We start from the raw sequence: 20,172 nt of genomic DNA, 5'->3' as shown, positions 1-20,172 counted from the left end.
AAGAGAAAAGCGGACAAGAGACTTGAACGGGCCCTTCACAAAGAATAATATAGAAATGGCCAATAAACACTTGAAGAGATGCTTAAAAACCTCATTAGTAATCAGGACAATATGGACTAGAAATACTGTTTGCAAGTAGCTGACCAACTAATTAATAGTCATTGTCACATATTCCCTAGAGCTGGAATATAAAAAAATCTCTATTTGGTAGATCTGTTTACTTTCCTTTTTGAGCAGATTGTAAAAACCGTATCACTTTGGACTTTATCATTTCCCTCAGTGAATCAGAATCAATAAGACTAATACGCTGTGCTTTCAATCCTGGTTGATTAAACATCATTTGAGGTTCCAGACTTCATTGGGTCTTATATGTTCAATGATCTTTTTTATATCCTAACATCAAAGTACTTTATTATATATAAGAATATATCATTAGGTGGTATAGATGGTATAGAAAGCAAGATTTTAATTTTAAAAGCATCTTATGTCTTAAAAATTTTAAGAAATCAATATCTTGTGACTTTTTAATCCATCTCGATCTCCTGAGATGAAAGTAAATCTTTGGGAAAACTTGATAACGTATTGTTCATATAGTTGAATTCAGTAAACATTTACATAGGATCTCTCATGTTCTAGGTACCATACAAGGCCCTGAAGGGGAAAAAAGAGCAGATAAGATCCATATCCTCCTTCAAAGGAGCTTATGTTCTAATAAGAGAGATTGCAATTTAGTATAGTTGTAACCCAGAGAATTAGGGAGTAATGATAAGGAAAGAAAGGAAAGTGCACGCCAGGCCATCTGAAGACAACTGCACATCATTCTGGAGACAATGGAGAGTCATTACAGGGCTTAATCCTGAGGTAGAATATAATAAGATTGAATTTTAGGAGGATCATTCTGGTGTAAGGCTTTGAAGCCCCAACAGGCATTTTAAAAAGTTGACTGGCAACATTTGGTTCCTAGTGAAGACTAGAGACCATAAATTTGCAGAAATACCATTCCACAACTGCACTATTTACTCTGTTTGGTCGCCCGGTGTAAAATCAGTTTTGTAGTTTTAATGGATGGGTGGAAATAAGCTGGAATGACAGAGAGTGAAGGGTATTGAAAGATAGTTTTTGATGTGTTGGTTCATATACCTTAGTCTAAATAAGAAAGAAAGGTAAGGCAGAGAGGATTGACAACTTTAGGTGTGGGGAGTAAGGGTTGACATAAAGGCACTGGAGTTCTTGATGCGGCTGAGGAAGAAATATGGTAGGAGTGAGGGAGAGAGAGAAAAAAAGTACAGGAAGTTGCATTCAGAGTCTAACACTGGAGTTTATGTTTTCAGACTCAAGATATTTTGGGGTGAATACAGGTTCTGTATGACTGTGGAAGTGATTGGCTCATGTGTAGGAGAGATGGAGGTCAGTGACATTTAGGAAGTCTAGGAACTATGATGTAATTAATGTCCTCATCTACAGTGAACAAGAGATGGAGAAGTCTCCCACCCAGGCTCTGAAGCCTCCAGTAGATGTTGGGAAAGGACCAGTAGGCCTTGAGATGACAAAGAAAACCCTACAGGACTCAGAAGAGCAGAGCATTTGCATGTTTGGGAAGACATTATCTAGACAGGACACTGGGAAGAGAAAGGAATGCCAACCTACCTCTGTACCCAAGTCACAGGAGTGGTAGAGAATAAGTAGCCTCCTCTCCGGATGGCTACAGAGGAAAGATTCATCTCAGATTGGAGCAAATACTTCAATGGAATGTTCAACAAATTAGTGAAAAACAAAGTGTAACTGGTTTCCAACAAAACATTCTAAAATAATGAGTGTTAAACTTATTTGGAGTTCTGGATACTTTGAGTACCTAATAAAAGTTATATATCCTTTCCCTGAGAAAGTTTATTATAAACACAAAAATAGACTTCCTTTTTTTATGATTTTTTTTTTTATTTTTAACTACTCTCTGTACCCAGCGTGGGGCTTGAACTCACAGCCCCAAGATCAAGAGCTGCAGGTCCACCAACTGAGCCAACCAGGTGCCCCAATACAAAAATAGTTTTAAGGACCTCCTGTTCCCTCCCTGAAACCTATCCTAGGCCCTATATTAAGAACCCCTGTTCTACAAAGTAGAGTGGTGAACGTAAGGAGAGCATCTGCAGGAGGTGGGGGAAATAAGCAGTGTTTAGATAAGATAAACAGAGAAGATAGTCACCCTTAACAATGGTCAAGAATTATAGGAATTTCTGGCAGGTGGTCTGAAGTTAGCTTCAGATACAAAACTATAAAGTTGCAGACACAAACCCCCCAATATTAGAGGTTTACTGATGCTCGGAAGGTTCTGGTCAGTATTTAGACCCCCTGAAAGTAGGTGGCCAGCTTGATTCCAAATAAGATTTGCACATACAGCCTCTGATTGAGAACGTAGAATTAGGGTAATCTAACTAGCCATGCATTCTTTAAAAGCCCTACATCTCTTTTCAGAGTAAGTTGGCTCCATAGAAATGAATAAGTTTATTAAAAATACAAAAAGTGCCAAAATGTGAGCAAGAAGGTGACCAAGGCAACAACCGACAAATAAATGCACTGAAATATTAATTAAACAAATAGTTCAAGAAAATAGAGAAAGGGAAAACATTATGCAACTAGTTTCTTGACACTCATGTTTGATTCTAAAACATCGTCCTTATATCCTTTTCATGATGCTGAGCTGAAAATGTGAATAAAGAGGAAGGAAAGGAAAAGACAGGTTTTATTTATAAACGTACAAAAATATAGCAACTTGCCAAATCCAATATTCTATTTAAAAATACCAAATAAACTTGGGCGCCTGGGTGGCTCAGTGGGTTAAGCCGCTGCCTTCGGCTCAGGTCATGATCTCAGAGTCCTGGGATCGAGTCCCGCATCGGGCTCTCTGCTCAGCGGAGAGCCTGCTTCCCTCTCTCTCTCTCTCTGGCTGCCTCTCCGTCTACTTGTGATTTCTCTCTGTCAAATAAATAAATAAATAAATAAATCTTAAAAAAAAAAAAAATACCAAATAAACTGTTTTTTTAAATCCTGTAACAAAATTGAAAACATAGTAAGAGTTTTGATTTTATTTTATTTATTTATTTGAGAGAGAGAGCATGAGCAGGAAAGAGAAGGAGAGGGAAAAGCAGATTCCCCACTGAGCAGGGAGCCCCACACAGGACTCGATTCCAGTACCCCGGGATTATGATCTGAGCTGAACGCAGACACATAATGGACTGAGCCACCCAGTCACCCCTGAAAGTGTAATAAGAATTTAAAGGAAGTATCTTCAGACTAGTTTCACCACAGCCCTAGTTTTCAAAACATCTTGCTCAGTCTCAAGTAATCTATAGAAACTTGATGTTATCGTGTGATGTTAATGCAATAGTATTAATAAGACATGCCTCATGCAACAGATGCCGACGTCAGTAGCTCAGACAGTTGTCCAGAAGGAAAATGGCCTTCAGCACACCCGCAAGATGCTGCATATCGGTGATCCAAGTGTGAAAAAGACGGCGGTCTCCCTGCTGAGAAATTTGTCTCGGAATCTTTCTCTACAGAATGAAATTGGTGAGTCAGCAAACGTGTCTGGATGTTGTGAATACATATTGAAAATACAAATGCAGTGAACCATTGTCTTTATCATTTTCTACTGAAATGTGATAGACCTGGCTTTTGCACCCAAGCATCAAGGTAGGCTTTCTCCCTGGGTCTCAAATAGGGATTTTTTTAATTGTTCTAATTACTATGGAAGAGAAATTAACAAGGTAGGTTACATGTCTGATGTTTTTCAAAAGCCTTCGGCTCAGCAGTCAATGGAGCCTTTTTAACCTGCGCAGTTAGTTCAGACTGCTTAAGCACTGCTCTTCTAAAACGTGGAAAATAAACACACAGTGGTCTTCCCTTTAGAAGTTTGGTCCCTGTTGCACTAGAAAAAAAAATGGATGGTTGTGCAAAAAAGGCAGAAAGGTGGAGTCATTGAATATATACCGAATTGGCATACATTTGCAACAGTGTGATGGAACTAGAGGGGATTATGCTAAGCGAAGTAAGTCAATCAGAGAAAGACAATTTTCATACGATCTCTCTGATAAGAGGAATTTGAGAAATAAGACAGAGGATCAAGGGGAAGGAAAAGAAAAATAAGATAAAAACAGAGAAGGAAGCAAACCTAATAAGACACTAAAGCTGATAATACACTATATGTTAGTTAAGTTGAATTTAAATTTTAAAATTTTTTAAAAGATTATTTATTTATTTATTTGACAGATCCTAAGTAGGCAGAGAGGCAGGCAGAGAGAGGGAGGGGGAAGCAGGCTCCCTGCTAAGCAGAGAGCCCGATGGGGGGCTTGATCCCAGGACTCTGAGATCATGACCTGAGCCTAAGGCAGAGGCTTTAGCCCACTGAGCCACCCAGGAGCCACAAAATTTTTTAGATTAAAATAAAAAAATTGGCATGGACAGTTTTAAAATGAATACAATAAAGTATTTGCTCCTTTTTTGAGAGTCTGTATTATTGACAAAGATAACTATGTTACACTATCAAATAATAAAATGTTTTGTTCCTTTGCTTTCTACACAGAAATGTCTGATGAATGTTTGAATTAAGTCAAATACTATAAAATGAGATAATAGGAAGATAACGCCAAAATCAATCATGTTTCCTAATGCTCCATAAATCAGTCATTCCTGACAACTCAGAATTCAGTTTTTCACAATCTTCCACTAAAATTTTAAACAAATTCTTTTTTGGTTTTAGTGGATTGGATTAGTAGTTTGGAATACACACACAGACACACAGCACCAGAGATACTGAAGTCTGTGGTTATGTTTTACTAATGTCATTTCCAAAGCCAGCCAGCAGCACGATATTGGACAGGCAGTTTCATAAATGGTTTCCTGCCCATTATAAATACAGAGAGAGCCTGGAAACTTTGCATGAATCTAAAAGAAACCTTGCCCTAGGCACTCTGAAAAATATGAAAGTGTTCTCCTCATTGTCCTTTGTGGACTTTTGTGCTGCACTTTAATCAGGTATATTATCCTTTGACATTTTTCCCCCCCAAAGGATAGGTGGCTCCATCTTTAAACAGTGCTGATGGAGGTAACTTGCACTCAACCCATTATACACGTGCCTTCAGGGCAAAATACTGTTGTTCCGGTGTTCTACCATCCTCTAAACTGTTGGAAAGATACAAATGTAGCCCCACACTTCACCTTTTTTTTTTTTTTTTTTAATAAATAAACACTATTTAATTCTTCAGTTGAGCAGGAAATGGTCTTGGCAGAGTCAAGGTTTTTTTGCATTACACTATACTTAATGTTTATTTATTTTCTTTGTTAGTCTCCTTTGAGTGAGTTCTGGCTTTGATACATTGCATCTCAAATTTTGTTGGCTCCCCTGGATAATTATAATATTTATACTTTTTCTCCTCTTAATATTTAATGGTTTAACAATGTGACTTCTCTTCCTGTATTTGTCACTTTCAACCAGAAGCTAGATAAATGGAAAATCATTGTTTTGGATGGTTTTATTAAAGAACAACAACTTTAATTTTTTTAAAGATATATGCTCATTTTAAAAATTCAAGCAATTAAGAAAAGCACCACAAATAAAGCAAAAATACTTCCTCTTATCACTCAGAAAACAACTCTTGTTAACCTTAGGTGAATATCTTTCCAGACATCTCTCTATGCCTATAAACAGATGAAAGTTTAGACAGAAAAATGAATAAATGATATTAAAATTGGGTCGTACAACATCTAGTGGCCAAGAATTCATTAGAATTAGTTTTCACAAAAGCAAACTGAATGACATAGAATCAGAATCACTGAACTTTGGATACATTTTTCACTACATTTCAGACATGTTTTAGAAACTGTGGGAACGTGTACTCAAGTTTGTCTCGGTCCTGATTTCTAACTCTTGGCCAAACCTAGAGGAATGTCTTGATTGCACACGCAGCAGTATTAGTCTCCTCGATCTCTAAGAGTTCCTCCTTTGTAACTTGTGTATGACGTGCGTGTAACACCGCCTGTAGAAACATAAAATGGAAGGACACAAAGGAAAGAAGAAAAGGAAGGAAGGGAGAGAGGAAAGTTTCTTTTCCAATGTCTGTATTCCAGTTGATCATTTTAGTGGTCCTCTTAGCTAAAGTGCCCTGTATACTGTAGGTGATGCCCACCGAACATTATCGAGAGGACCAGTGTTTTGTTAAACAGGTCTGGCCATGTCCTGTATTATGGAATAGCTGCAAAGGACCATTATCAGACAGTCACATCAGAATTTATTATGACCGGCCTCATCCACATCCTCTCACTAATGAGGTAGTTTGCACCAAAAGTCTAGTTTTGTTCAATTTATTTTATGGAGTCTGTTATTGTAGTGAGGCTCGTATTCATAAAATTCCAATGAGATCATCTTTATTGGATTCTTTGTAATTTTTAAAATTTTAATTCTAGTGTAGTTAACATGCAGTGTCATTTGTTTCAGGTGTACAGTGCAGTGATTCATCAAGTCTATACGTTACTCAGGGCTCATCACAGTTATCTGTACTCTTTTTTTTTTAAAGATTTTGTTTATTTATTTGACAGAGATCACAAGTAGGCAGAAGGGCAGGCGGGGGTGGGGGGCGGGGGGAAGCAGGCTCCCCGCTGAGCAGAGAGCCCAATGTGGGGCTCAATCCCAGGACCCTGGGATCATGACCTGAGCCGAAGGCAGAGGCTTTAACCCACTGAGCCACCCAGGTGCCCAGTATCTGTACTCTTAATCCCCTTCGCATATTTCATGCATTCCCCCCACCAACTACCCCTCTGGTAACCATCAGTTTGTTCTCTGCAGATAAGAGTCTGTTTTTTTAACTGCCTTTTTTTTGCCCTTTGTTTATTTTGTTTCTTAAATTCTATTTATGAGGGGTACCTGTGTGGCTCAGTCAGTTAAGCATCTGCCTTTGCCTCAGGTCGTGATCCTGGGGTCCTGGGGTTGAGCCCCATATCAGGTTCCCTATTCAGCACAGAGACTGCTCTTCCTCACCCTCTGCTGTTCCCCCTGCTTGTGCGTTCTCTCTCTCTCTCTCTCGCTCTCAAATAAATAAAATCTTTAAAAAAAAAGAATTCCACATATGAGTGAAATCATACGGTATTTGTCTTTCCTTGAGTGACTTATTTCACTTAGTTCCAATCATGTTTTTGCAAATAACAAGATTTCATTCTTTTTTTATGGCTGAATGATATTCCATATAATACACACTTGGGCTGCTTCTATAATTTGGTTATTGTAAATAATGCTGCAGTAAACATAGGGGTGCATGTATCCCTTTGAATTAGTGTTTTCATATTCTTTGGGTAAATACTCAGTAGTGCAATTACTGGATGGTAGGGTAGTCCTATTTTTAAGTTTTTGAGGAATTTCCATGCTGTCCTCTACAGTGGTGCACCAGTTTGCATTCCCACCAACAGTGTACAAGGATTCCTTTTTCTCCATATTATTGCCAACACTTGGTTCTTGAGTTTTTTCTTTTTTTTTATTTTAGCCATCTGACAGGTGTGAGGTGATATCTCATAGTGGTTTTGATTTGCATTTTCTTGATGATAAGTGATGATGAGCATCTTTTCATGTGTCTGTTGGCCATCTGTTTTCTTTGGAGAAACATCTGTTCTTGTCTTCTGCCCATTTTTTAATTGGATTATTTGGTTTTTGGTGTTGAGTTGTATAAGTTGTTCATATATTTTGGATAATAACCCTTTATCAGATATGTCATTTGCAACTATCTCCTTCTATTCAATAGGTTGTCTTTTAGTTTTATTTGTTGATTTTTGCTGAACAGAAGCTTTCTCGTTTGATGTAGTCCCAACAGTTTACTTTTGCTGTGTTTCCCTTGCTGCAGGAAAGAGATCTAGAAAAATGCTGCTACGGTCAATGTCAGAGAAATTACTACCTGTCCTCTCTTTAAGTAATTTTACGGATATTTAATCGATCTTATTTTTGTGTATGGTGTAAGGAAGTGGTCCACTTTCACTTTCATTTTTTGCATGTTGCTGTCCAGTTTTCCTAACACCATTTGTTTAAGAGACTGGTATTTTCCCATGGCATATTCTTACCTCCTTTATCGAAGATTAATTGGTCATATATTTGTAGCTTTATTTCTATATAGCCCCTTGCTTTCATAAGATGACCCACCAATAAAACTCTACTTATTTCAAGGACAATATCGAGAAGAGGGTTCTGCAAGATAAATGCAATTTTTAAGTTCCAAGTCAGCTTTATGTCAGATAAATAATTTGAGTGACAGGACCCATCTTGATTCAGAGTAGTCATAGCCAGGAATAAATGAAAATCAGTTTAAAATACATGAATCGTGTTTCTCTTGAGAGACTTCTAGACTAAAACATTCCATATGATGACCTGGAATGAAATCCTCACGTATTACTTAGATTTACAGAAATAAACTTAAAACTTTTATTTTCTTGGGGTGCCTGGGTGGCTCAGTTGGTCAAGCATCTGCCTTCAGCTTAGGTCATGATCCCAGGGTGCAGGGATCGAGCCCCACAGGCAGCTCTCTGCTCATCCGGGAGCCTGCTTCTCCTTCTCCTTCTGCACCCCCCCCAGCTCAGGCATGCACTCTCTCTCAAATAAACAAATAAAATTTTTTTTAAAAATATATTTTCTGGGGCGCCTGGGTGGCTCAGCGGGTTAAAGCCTCTGCCTTTGGCTCAGGTCATGATCCCAGGGTCCTGGGATCGAGCCCCACGTCGGGCTCTCTGCTCAGCAAGGAGCCTGCTTCCTCCTCTCTCTCTGCCTGCTTCTCTGCCTACTTGTGATCTCTGCCTGTCAAATAAATAAATAAAATCTTTAAAAAAAAAAAAAAATATATATATATATATATATATATTTTCTTACAAATTTAAAGATAGGCACACTTGGTATGGTGACAGAGTATTAGAGCTCATGCAGAAGACACGGATCTGCGTCCTACAAGGCCACTTTGTCACTTAGACCACCTTGGCTAGTCATTGAACTGCTCTAACCAGAATGAGATTAATAATCACTACTTCAAGGATCAGATAAAATAATGTATTTATAAGGAAGTATTTGGACACATCTTGAGATTCTCAATTCCCATTTACTCATATTTACAGATGTTTTCTGACATCCAACTAATGCCTTGGCTTTTTTTTTTTTTTCTTTAAAGATTTTATTTATTTATTTATTTGACAGAGAGAAATCACAAGTAGACGGAGAGGCAGGCAGAGAGAGAGAGAGAGGGAAGCAGGCTCCCTGCTGAGCAGAGAGCCCGATGTGGGACTCAATCCCAGGACCCTGAGATCATGACCTGAGCCGAAGGCAGCGGCTTAACCCACTGAGCCACCCAGGCGCCCTGCCTTGGCTTTTTTAAGACATTGAGTTTAAGGATTAAATAAAATCTCCCTCAACAATAAGACATTGAGCTGTAACTCTCCCAATAACATGAGAAGGCCTTTAATTTTATATTTCATTATTAAAGATCCCATTTTAATTGTCCCAAAATATATTTATTTAGGCCCAGTCATGTGTGTACGTACATATGCATACATACATATGCTCTTTCTTTTCAGGTTTCTTTTGCTTATTTTCTTTCCTAATGTTACGTGTATGCAGTTATGTATGTATGTATATTACCAACCCTGTGAAGTAGATACTATTATTCCCCCATTTTACAGATTGAGGAAACGCAGCATGGAGAGGTTAAGTAGCTTGCCCAGACCACACAGCCACGGAGGGGAGAGACAGGACTGAAACAGAAAAGTCTGACTTTAGAGGCTGAGCTCTGAGCTCTGAACACTGTGCCTCGATGCTTCAACAACAGTGAAGACCAGAGCTCAGGTCTTTGAGCAGAAGGTGTGTCCTTCCTGTCAGTCAGATCCACGTATTATCAAAGGATGACAAGTTGCTCAGTCCTTTTATTGGATCTGTCTCTGTTTTAGACATAGCGCTCAAACCTGGAAGTCCAGAGTAAATGTGATGATTGTCTTCAGGAACCCATAGCCCCCTTTGGAACTCAGACAGCACATGACTGATTACAATGCAGTGCCCTAGAGAAAGGAGTGCGCTTCATCATGACACATAAACTCAGATGAAGAAACAACAAAACAAAGCAGAAGTATTTGTTATACAACCATGATAAACACAACACCGTATTAAAGAGCTGTGAAGAACAACAGGCGCGTGCTCTCTATCATTGAAGAAGGGTCCCAAGTAGTAAGAGAAAAAGAAGAAAATACACATGAAAAGAATCATTGCAAAAAATCAAGTATATATCTATCTTGCCCAAAATATATACCAATATATTTGACAAGTTATAGTCAAATCATCAAATAGTAATACCTCTTTTGTTACCACCAAAAAACCACAAATTAAAACCCTACAACCTAGAACTTACATATAGAGTGAAAACGTAAATTTAAAAGTGTTGCTTTTTTTTTTCTTAAATAATAGTATTATTTGTGCACTGAAGAAACTAAGCAATACAAATAATTTTTTTGAAAAAAATTTTTAGGTCACCATCAATACTGTTGTCAAAAAACAAGTCTTGTTAATATTTTAATGTATTTCTTCTCAGGTTTCTTTTGAATATTTTCTTTCCAAATGTTATTATATATTCTTTTTTTAATATTTTATATTATATATTCTTCATAAATAACTGTACTTAACTTTCACACAGAATAGTAATATAAATATTTTATTATACATGTTTCACAAATATTTTTGAGATACATAATCTTTGCAGATGTGTTTTAGAAAATCATATTCCTATTATTAAGTTATGTAAGCTTTTTATAATTTTTCACTTATATATAATACTATAATAAAAACCTCTGCATACGGCTTTTTCTGTTTTTAAAGTAAATGTCTTTAGGATTAATTTCTAGAAGTGGAATTACTGAATCAAAGAATGTGAAAAAATTTTAAATTCTTGACACTTCTGTCAAATTATCATTGTCATTTCTGCCAAAAGATTTCCAATGTACTGAGAAGAGAATACCATCTTTTGGGGGGCATTTGGGTGGCTAATTTGTTTGAGCATCCACCTCTTGATTTCAGCTTAAGTCACTCTCAGGGTCATGGGATCGAGCCCCACATTGGACTCCCTGCTCAGCAGAGAGTATGCTGGGGAGTCTCCCTCCCCCCCACTCACAGGTCCCTTTGCCCACATGCACTCTCTCTCTCTCTCTCTCTCTCTCAAATAAATGTTTTTTAAAAATGACCTTTTAAGAATCTTTTTAAGGGGCGCCTGGATGGCTCAGTGGGTTAAGGCCTCTGCCTTCAGCTTGGGTCATGATCTCAGGGTCCTGGGATCGAGCCCCACATCCGGCTCTCTACTCAGCAGGGAGCCTGCTTCCCCCTCTCTCTCTGCCTCTCTCACTGCTTGCTTATGATCTCTCTCTGTCAAATAAACAGAAAAACAATCTTAAAAAAAAAAAAAAGTAAGAAAGATCTTTTTAAAATTTGAGTATCAAAGATTACGTCTTTCCATATGTTCATTAACTAGTTCTGTTTCTTTTAAAAATGTTTTTTACCCAAACTGTGTTGGGATCTTGAGATTAAGGAATAATCCTTCTAATCAAATGTTGATTTTTTTTTTCTTTTTGTAGCCAAAGAAACTTTGCCTGATTTGGTTTCCATAATTCCTGACACAGCCCCGAGTACTGATCTTCTCATTGAGACTACAGCCTCTGCCTGCTACACTCTGAACAATATAATCCAAAATAGTTACCAGAATGCACGGGATCTTCTGAACACTGGAGGCCTGCAGAAAATCATGACCATCAGCTCAGGCGATGTGTAAGTCTTACAGTATCTGCCTGTTGGCTATCTCCCCATTCCTCACCATCCCTCCCATATGACATCTAGTTTTGAATGTCCACACATTGAGAACCATGGGTATTATGGCCCAAAAAACAAGATTGTAAAGTTGAGCCAGATGGTCTGGTTCAATTCTTGATAATCAAGCAAGTGAAAAACTGAATTCTCCAAGCCAAATAGTTGCCCATTCACTTCTAAAATATCCAGATAGTCAAACTCCATAGTTTCTCTGGGTAGTACGTGGCAACCTTTTATTGACCTAATGAATTAATTTGTTTCCTAGAGCCACAGCTGTGATTTAAAACCAGGAAAATATAAGCAAAGTGGGAGTCCTTCCCACCAAAGTGGGCAGCAAAGGGACTGCTCCTTTCCTCACTTAGATCTAGAGCTAGTGTCACGCCAGGTACCTTAGAAAAAGCAGTGATAACACAAGAAGTAGGAGGCAACGTAATCAGAAATTCCTGCTTTCTCAGTTTTCTCTATCACATCTCTTCCATCTCTCATTCCCTTCTGAGAATAGGAGATCTAATTACAGTAGACATCCCACATCCCTGTTCCTGTGTCTTTTAATTTTTTCCATTAAAAAAAAAAAGTGATAAAGAGAATGAAAAACGTTGTGTAATGAAATTAATTACTATTAGTTAATTTACAGGCATGGAATCCAAAGAGCGCATCTTTTTCTCTATTTATACAATTCTGAATTGTTTGAGTTGTTAAATAGAAGTTACTTTTGTAAGTAACTAAGAAAGAGATGAAGTGTTATACCCCAATTCTAATGAGTGGTAAAGCACATGAACTTCACCCCTGCTAGACAAATATGTGCCTGGCCCCATGGGGAAGCACAGGGGTCTGTGGGGTCCTGGAGTCAACACACATCTCCTTCCCCACTCACATAGGCCCCGGTACGCTGCAGTCCCATTCCCAAACCTCATGGGGAAGGAAGACCATATTCAGAGTCAAAGGATTAAAAGGAGCGCTGGTTAGAATTCCCCAAGTCAGAATATTCACCTGTCCCCAGAGTCTGGTAGAGAGCAGTTGCTCAGTCTTTATGGAAAGATCGAATGATTGCTATAAAACAGAAATGACTTTCAAGTAGTCATCCATGCTTCTAAGCAAATCTCCATAAGACCATATGATTTTTATTATTTGAGTAATCGGGCATAAGAAGTGCATGAGAATATACCCTCACTTTTAGTATAGCTTAGCAATATATGGGGATGTGCTACTCCGTTCTTTTTTGCCCTGAGTGTCCATTTGCCCTGGCTCAAAAAATATATATATCAACATGGAGCTTCTACCAGTTGTGCCTGCTGTTCCTTCCTTGCTAAGTGTTGTATAGCTGACCCGTAATTTAGGGGCTAGCCTGGAAATTAGTTGCCATTTATAACATTTTTTTCTTTGAATAAATGATTTCCAAGTGCCAAACAACCAACTTATAAAGAAGCTGTGATATCAAACCCTTGCTATTCAAAAAACATTTTCCAGTTTTAAATATTAGAGACCCATAGTTTTCATGGATTTATTAGTATTTCAGTATTAGCAAGTGACTCTGAAAAGTCCATGAAGTACTAAAAAAAAATCTGTAAAGTGCTGATTTGATTTTCCCTTAATGCAAGACTGGCATGGAAGAGAAAGGCTTTTAGCTAATGAATGAACTCAAGATGTGCTTTTCCATACCGTATTGCATTATCTGTTCATGGTTGCCTGTTTGTAAACTCCTATGACATGAAAAATTAAACGTTTGTTTCTTTGTTAAAAGAAAAAACTCAGCTGTGTGCTTGTTCAGTTGATGGAAGAGAAAGAGCTCTAAGGAAGCATAGATCTTTAGCCAGAAACAGGATGTTTAGGACAAATGTTTTGTTTTGTTTTGTTTTTATTTAAATTCAATTTAATTAACACATAGTGTATTGTTAGTTTCAGCGGTAGAATGTAGTGATTCATCGGTTGCATATAACACCCAAGTGTTCATTACTTCAAGTGCCTTCCTTAATGCCCATCACCCAGTTACCTCACCCCCCAACTCACCTCATTTTAGGGCAAACTTAAAAGCAAAACATCAAAAACTAAGTATATTGTCAGGGTACCTGGCTAGCTCAGTGGGTGGAACATGTGACTTCCGAGATCAGGGTTGTGAGTTTGAGCCCCATGTTGGGTGTAGAGATTACTTAAAAAATAAAGAAGAGGGACGTCTGGGAGGCTCAGTCGGTTAAGCATCTGCCTTTGGCCCAGGTCTTGTTCCCAGGGTCCTGGGATCCAGCCCCATGCTGGGCTCCCTTCTCCACCAGGAGTCTCCTTCTCCCTCTGCCTCTCCCCCTCCTCATTCTCTCTCTTTCTCACTTTCTCTCTCAAATAAATAAAGTCTTTTTCTTAAATTGAAGGAAAAAAACTTAAGTACAGTGTCCAGTATTGTAGTGACTTGGATTTATAACGGAAGTACATTTTCCATTCACTCCATACAAAAACAAAGAAATTTGGAAGCTATTGTAACAAATATTTCAATAAGAATTTATTATATTAGCTTAAAAATATTACTCTTACTCTCGTAGAATCACTAAGTCTAGAAGGTAGATATATTTTTTCAGTCATGCTTTCCCGAATTTGTATTCTATGTATATGCATTATAAAGGTACAAATATATTTCTATTCTATAAATAGCATATATATGATATTTAATATAAGTATATTTGATTTATTTATTAATGTAATATAAATAAATGTAAATAATGTATATAAATATATAAATTATATTCTATAAGCCAAGGATTTATGAAATCTAAATCTGATATATTTCTTGTAAATATCAGGAATATGCTCTATAAAAACTATTTGCTGGCCTGTACTAGTGGTTTTAAGATTTTTTTTTAATAATTTTTTTTTTTTTTTTAAACCCAATGTGGCCCCTGGCCCTCAACACTCACCATCTAATTCTCTTGTTATGGTGAGTGTCCTGACTTAACGGATGGCTGCCGAGCAGCAGCAGTTAAAGATTTACGGAACACCCACAGACAGCATCCTGATCTCAGAATGCCTTTTTCCTCTTTTCAGTTATGGCTCCAACAAAGCAAGTAAAGCTGCTTCTGTTCTCCTATATTCCCTGTGGACGCACACAGAGCTCCATAATGCCTACAAGAAGGTAAGAACACTAAAAAGGTCTGGGTTGCAGTTAACGGCCACATCGTAATGGCCCGTTTGTCTGCCCCTGGCGACACAGCACTAAAAACTCCATTTTCTTGTATGACAATGTTGTTACCTTTCACATTTCTGTTTGTTTATTCCAAAGGCTCAGTTTAAGAAGACAGATTTTGTCAACAGCCGGACTGCCAAAGCCTACCACTCCCTTAAAGACTGAGGAAAAGGAAAAAGTGCTCTCAGAAATCTCAACCTCACCATTCTCAGCCACAAAAAAAAGCCTCAAAGGAAAACACCTATTTTTCTACTTCCCAGCCCAAGAAACCTCAAAAGAGCATGCCCTGTTTCTTAGCCTTTTCTATTTCCAAGGTCCCCAGAATCCAGAAGACATATAGGCAAAATATAATTTTATTAGTCTTCCAGAAAACTTTTTCAAGTTTGCTACCAGTAGACACTGGCAACAGCCTCCCTTTTACCCTCCACAGACTGTGGTCCTTGTGATCGGGATTCACGGTGCAGGGCCTCCCGGAACCGAAATGCGAATTCATGTGGAATGAGCATTAACAACAAACAAGGAAAGAAGGAGACGGTTCTATTACCAGGATTTTAACAGTTTGGTTTACGCGTATAGTCCTTTCCTGGTTTCTATATTTTGTCTCTCATATGCACATTGCTTCGCCATTGGCCATGAGTGTATTGTTCTGCAGTGTTGAAACAGAATGAAAACAACGAGAAATATTTGCAGGAGAAAATTTAATGGCAAAATTATATGTTTGTTTACTTTGTGCTTGTTTTTATCCTCTTGAATTTTTTTCTCTGATTTGAAGTGAACTGAAGAAATTTAGGTCACATTGAGTGTGCATGACTCTAAGAAAACGAAATTGAAATGAAGTGATCATAGCAAATTTAAAAATCTTCTCACAGAGAACAGCTACTATGGTTATGAAATTCCGTGCTCCCTCTAACACTTAAATATAGTCTTGCTCAAGGAAATACCTACCCTATGACAACACCATGAAATGCAAATCTCTCCAGAATAGTAGGATTCAATATGATCTATTACCTGGACTTTTTCAGCAACTTCAGTGGTCTGGTAGAAAACAGACTCTATACTCTTCAACTACAAAAGGAAATGAAAACCTCTCAAACTGCTGCATGAGCCCAGGGCACTGAAAACAGCTCATTTAATAAATTACATTATCAATCAGCCCAACTTTGCCCAACATTTAAAAAATATCACCTTAGAGAGCCTCTAAATCTCATGTGATCTTCCTCAAACCATTATTTTAAGTCAAGGAAATTACAGAGCAAAAAAATGAAGACACTGTGTTGAGGAAAAATATGTCAAGGCCATGCAGAAATGATATGGGATATACTAGTGTTGAAAAATTGACATCATCTGTTGAAGTGAATCTGTTACAAGTGTTCTTTTAACTGAGCGATGATTAGTACCATTTACGTAAAATTAGTCTTCTCAACTACAGTTCTGTTATATTTTCCTTTTTAAAAAAAAAAAAAATCTGACAGTGTTTTCTATAAGAAAGTAAGAAGGAAAAAAATCCTTCAGCTCCCTTTGGCCAGAGATGTATAATAGAAAAATAAATGCCCATTTTCAAATTGAATGTGTACTTAAGTCTTTATTATACTGAGAAGACAAAATTCTTTTAATTTTAAGAGCTTGATGGAGAAGACTCAGAATACTAACCTAGTTCAAAATGAAATTGTTAGATACCAATTTTTAAATACTGAAGAGAAAAACCATTTCTTTTTCTAGAGCTTTGATGAATAATGTTTGGAACATTTTTTATTCCTCCACATAACTGATGGATGTTCAAAAGTTTCTGTGTTTTTTAATGCATTAGTAGAGCCTTCAATATTAAACACAAAAGGAGGTCAAAATAATGTTGCCTGCATTGGTATCTGTGTACATCTGATTTATTTGTGTATCACAGTATATGTGCTATGACTGACACGGCATTTGAAGATTTGACCTTATAAACTTATATTGCTAAGGGTTTAATACTTTGTAATTGTTTCTATTTCTTCCCTACTTAAAAGCCTAGGTTCTTTACAAAGAAACACTTCCTGCAAGAAAACTGGAATTAGCTAATGACTAAAGCATGCCTCAATGGAGAGACATACTAATGTGGTAGATTTTAGTAAATTGAGTGTGTCTGTGACCTGACAAGATAGACTGGTTTGATCCGCATGTCCTGCTTTGTTCACTCTGCTTACCAAAAACCTCACTATTCTACTATCTTTGGATACCTCTGGGGGAGGTCCTTGTGTGCTGAATATCAGTTTTGATCTCAGGTCCATACAAAAAGCTTTTTTTTTTTAAATATGTGTCCCATCCTTCCCCATGTCATCAGGAGATTTGACAAGCTGAGTGGAGCCTTTTTGTCTATTTCTGCTAAGAGTTCCAAAGGACTGCTTCCTTGTCAAGAATTCTTAATGATGGTGTGGCATATGGGAGGTCACTGCCCTGGCTTTCTGTCACTGGAAACATTTGTTTATACCTGATGGAAATAACCAACGGGTTATCTGGCAAGATAGGGGATTAACATGTCAAATGGGGAAATACGCAGCGTGAGTAGATAAACCACTTTAAAATGAATTTAATCACCCTCTGAAGAAGCAATTTCTCAGAATAAAGAAAGGAAATAGGAAATAAACATATTTCAATATCTTTATATACCTATAACTTATTTGTACTATAGTTATAAATGAAATTTCCTCTAAATAAAACGTGTCATGAACTTATTGTGCTTTGGAATGAGGTCAACTTCAGTATGTTTGTACTTCCAACAAAATTGCAGAAGCCTCGAATCGTGGGATCTGAGGATTAGGGGGGAATTTAGAGGACATCTGGTCAAGTCCTTCTTAAAGTATTGAATGCATCAGAAAAGATGCAGTTCTTATCAAAGTAACAGGAGAAAAATTTTCAGTCATTCGTTCAGCTAATGCTCGCATGACCCTGTGATGCACCCATTTTAAGACTCAGTAACTGTTACATTAAATTATTTGTTGTGGAAGAGAAAATAAATAAAAAAGAAACAAACTTTTCAAAATAAAATCCTGCATTACATTTAATGTTTTAGTTTGTAGTGGTACTGACAACTTCATCTCTTAGGAAATAAACTTCAACCTTTTAAGGACAGTAAGAGGAAAACTCTTTTTATGATATATTCAGGAAAGAAAGATCAAAATGCTGTATGTTGGTAAAAGAGCTGTTTTTAAAGTATGAGAGGAAGGGAAAGCATTCTGAAGCCATCTGGGAGACACACGTAAAGAATCCAGCAATAGTTAGCCTGGAAGAAAGGTGCCATGTTACCTGTCTTCAAATATCTGAAGGACCTTTGTATAAAAGATGACAGTCTTACTCTGAGTAGAGAAGAGACCAGGCCAATAGGTAGAGGCTTGTGAGACTAGCTCTGACTGAACAATAGTGGACGTATATTTGAGTACTCCTCACAGCCTCCTCATGAGGGATACAGTTTTTCCTTTTTCTTCCTTTTTTTACATTTTACACATGAAAATAATGTGAAGTAGAAAGAGGTCGCCTTCCGAAGGAGTACAGCCAGAAAGTTCAGGGAGGCCATAGAAAGTCAGGTGGAATAGCTCCTCACAGGCTCTACTCCGAGACCAAAGAATGGAAGGTGTGTCTCCATGCTGGAGCAATGTGGGGGATCTGTTTGGCTTATCTCTCTTTGGAGAGTTATAAGGGCAGTCTGGCATAATGGTGAAGAGGACTGATTCTAGAACCAACCAGTCTGAGCTCAAAGTGGGATTTCTCCTGTTTAATAGCTGGAGTGAGTTTCTTAGTTACTCTGAGTCTCAAGCCTTCTTTAACTGTTAGGTGGGAACAATAGTAGTAGTTACTTCTACTGTTGGGTTGTTTGAGGATTAAATGTCTTCTTAATTGTAAAGCACTAAAAACAGTCCCTGACAGTATGCACCGAACAAATGCTAACTACATTACTTGGAGTTCCCTGGTTTGAGGGTTCTTTGCTCTTTTTTTCTACTCCATCTCTTGAGTTTCTCTTTTCAGATATGGTTGATTTAGTTAAAAGCCCCAGCCCCTTCCCCCAGCTACCCATTTTACACACACACCATCCCTTAGAAGGCCAGGCAAAAAAAGAGGAAAACAAATATGGCCCAGTCAAGTGATCCTGAATGTCTCTTCCTCAGGAAACGAGTCTTTTGGGAGGTATTTGTAAGTGTTAAATGAAAAGAAATATCCCCAAATCAAATAAGTTTGAGAAGGGCTGGATTATACAAAGATTGATTACAAGGCTTCTCAGAGTCTCTAATGTGCACTGTGCATTGTGAAATCTCCCAAGAACGGGAGACTTTTGTTTGAATCAGTACAACCTTTTTCCTTAGATGACTCTTGAAGCTGTGCTTCTATTGTGGGCGCTGTGATCTGGGCCAGAGGCAGGAGGACGAGAGGCATTCCTCTGCTTGGCAGCCTTGTCCAGTTCATCTCCTGAGGCCTGGACTACTCAGAAACCATACCTGGGCTTAGTCATGATTTAGTGAAATCAGAAAATCAATGATTTCAATAGATTAAGGACTAGTTCCTAAGTATTTTGTTTCTTTACCACCTGGAGTGTGCTCGTCTACAGGCAAGAAAGCAACTCAGAAGGCAGTTATTAGCCCAGAGGAGCATGTTGAGGCAGCAACAGACATTCCAACATCCAGCTGATCAAACCCTGTCCTAAATCTCACATCAAGAAGCAGTTAAATCTCTCAGAGGCCTGACTTTCACCGTAAGCTACTAACATACAATCCATCTGGTAAGGAACAAAAAACAAGTTAAAACTTGCAGATTTTCCTACAGCTATAATATAAGATGTTCTTCCCAGGAATAAGCAATTTTTTGGAGTTTTGTTTTAGAAAAAAAGGAGGAGTTCCACTTTTAATTCTCTTTCAGCGTACATGTATTGAACGTTTATTCCTGGAGCTGACAACCAGTGAGATGCAGATTTAAGAGAAAGTGCCCACACGTCTGAGCAAAACAGATGTCTCTGTGATGGAAACTTGTACAGTTTACAGTATCCTTTGCGGTATCTGAGAAATGAAAAGTCATCATCTCGTTTCCTGGGAATTAAACGTCATCATTCTACAGGGTGAGAGTTGGGGAGCTCTAGAGCCACACAGACCTTCTGGAATAGGTCTCCTAGAATAATGGTTAGCCCGAGAGA

General features: G+C 37.9%; 1 protein-coding gene across 1 annotated transcript in view; it reads left to right on the top strand.

Annotated features, from left to right (window-relative positions):
• The window catches only part of PKP2 (plakophilin 2), a 92,002-nt gene extending 74,274 nt beyond the window's left edge, over window positions 1-17,728 (top strand). The window contains exons 10-13 of the mRNA XM_032349957.1: window positions 3,411-3,564; window positions 11,626-11,815; window positions 14,882-14,969; window positions 15,117-17,728. Of these exons, the coding sequence (XP_032205848.1) occupies window positions 3,411-3,564; window positions 11,626-11,815; window positions 14,882-14,969; window positions 15,117-15,185 (501 nt within the window). The 3' untranslated portion in view covers window positions 15,186-17,728. The remainder of the gene's footprint in view (window positions 1-3,410; window positions 3,565-11,625; window positions 11,816-14,881; window positions 14,970-15,116) is intronic.
• Window positions 17,729-20,172: the final 2,444 nt, after the last annotated feature.

Source organism: Mustela erminea, chromosome 6 (assembly GCF_009829155.1).
Source record: "Mustela erminea isolate mMusErm1 chromosome 6, mMusErm1.Pri, whole genome shotgun sequence".
In the NCBI taxonomy this organism is placed as follows: domain Eukaryota; kingdom Metazoa; phylum Chordata; class Mammalia; order Carnivora; family Mustelidae; genus Mustela; species Mustela erminea.
The sequence above is the reverse complement of the archived record's forward strand: the minus strand, read 5'-3'. Positions and strand labels throughout refer to the sequence as shown.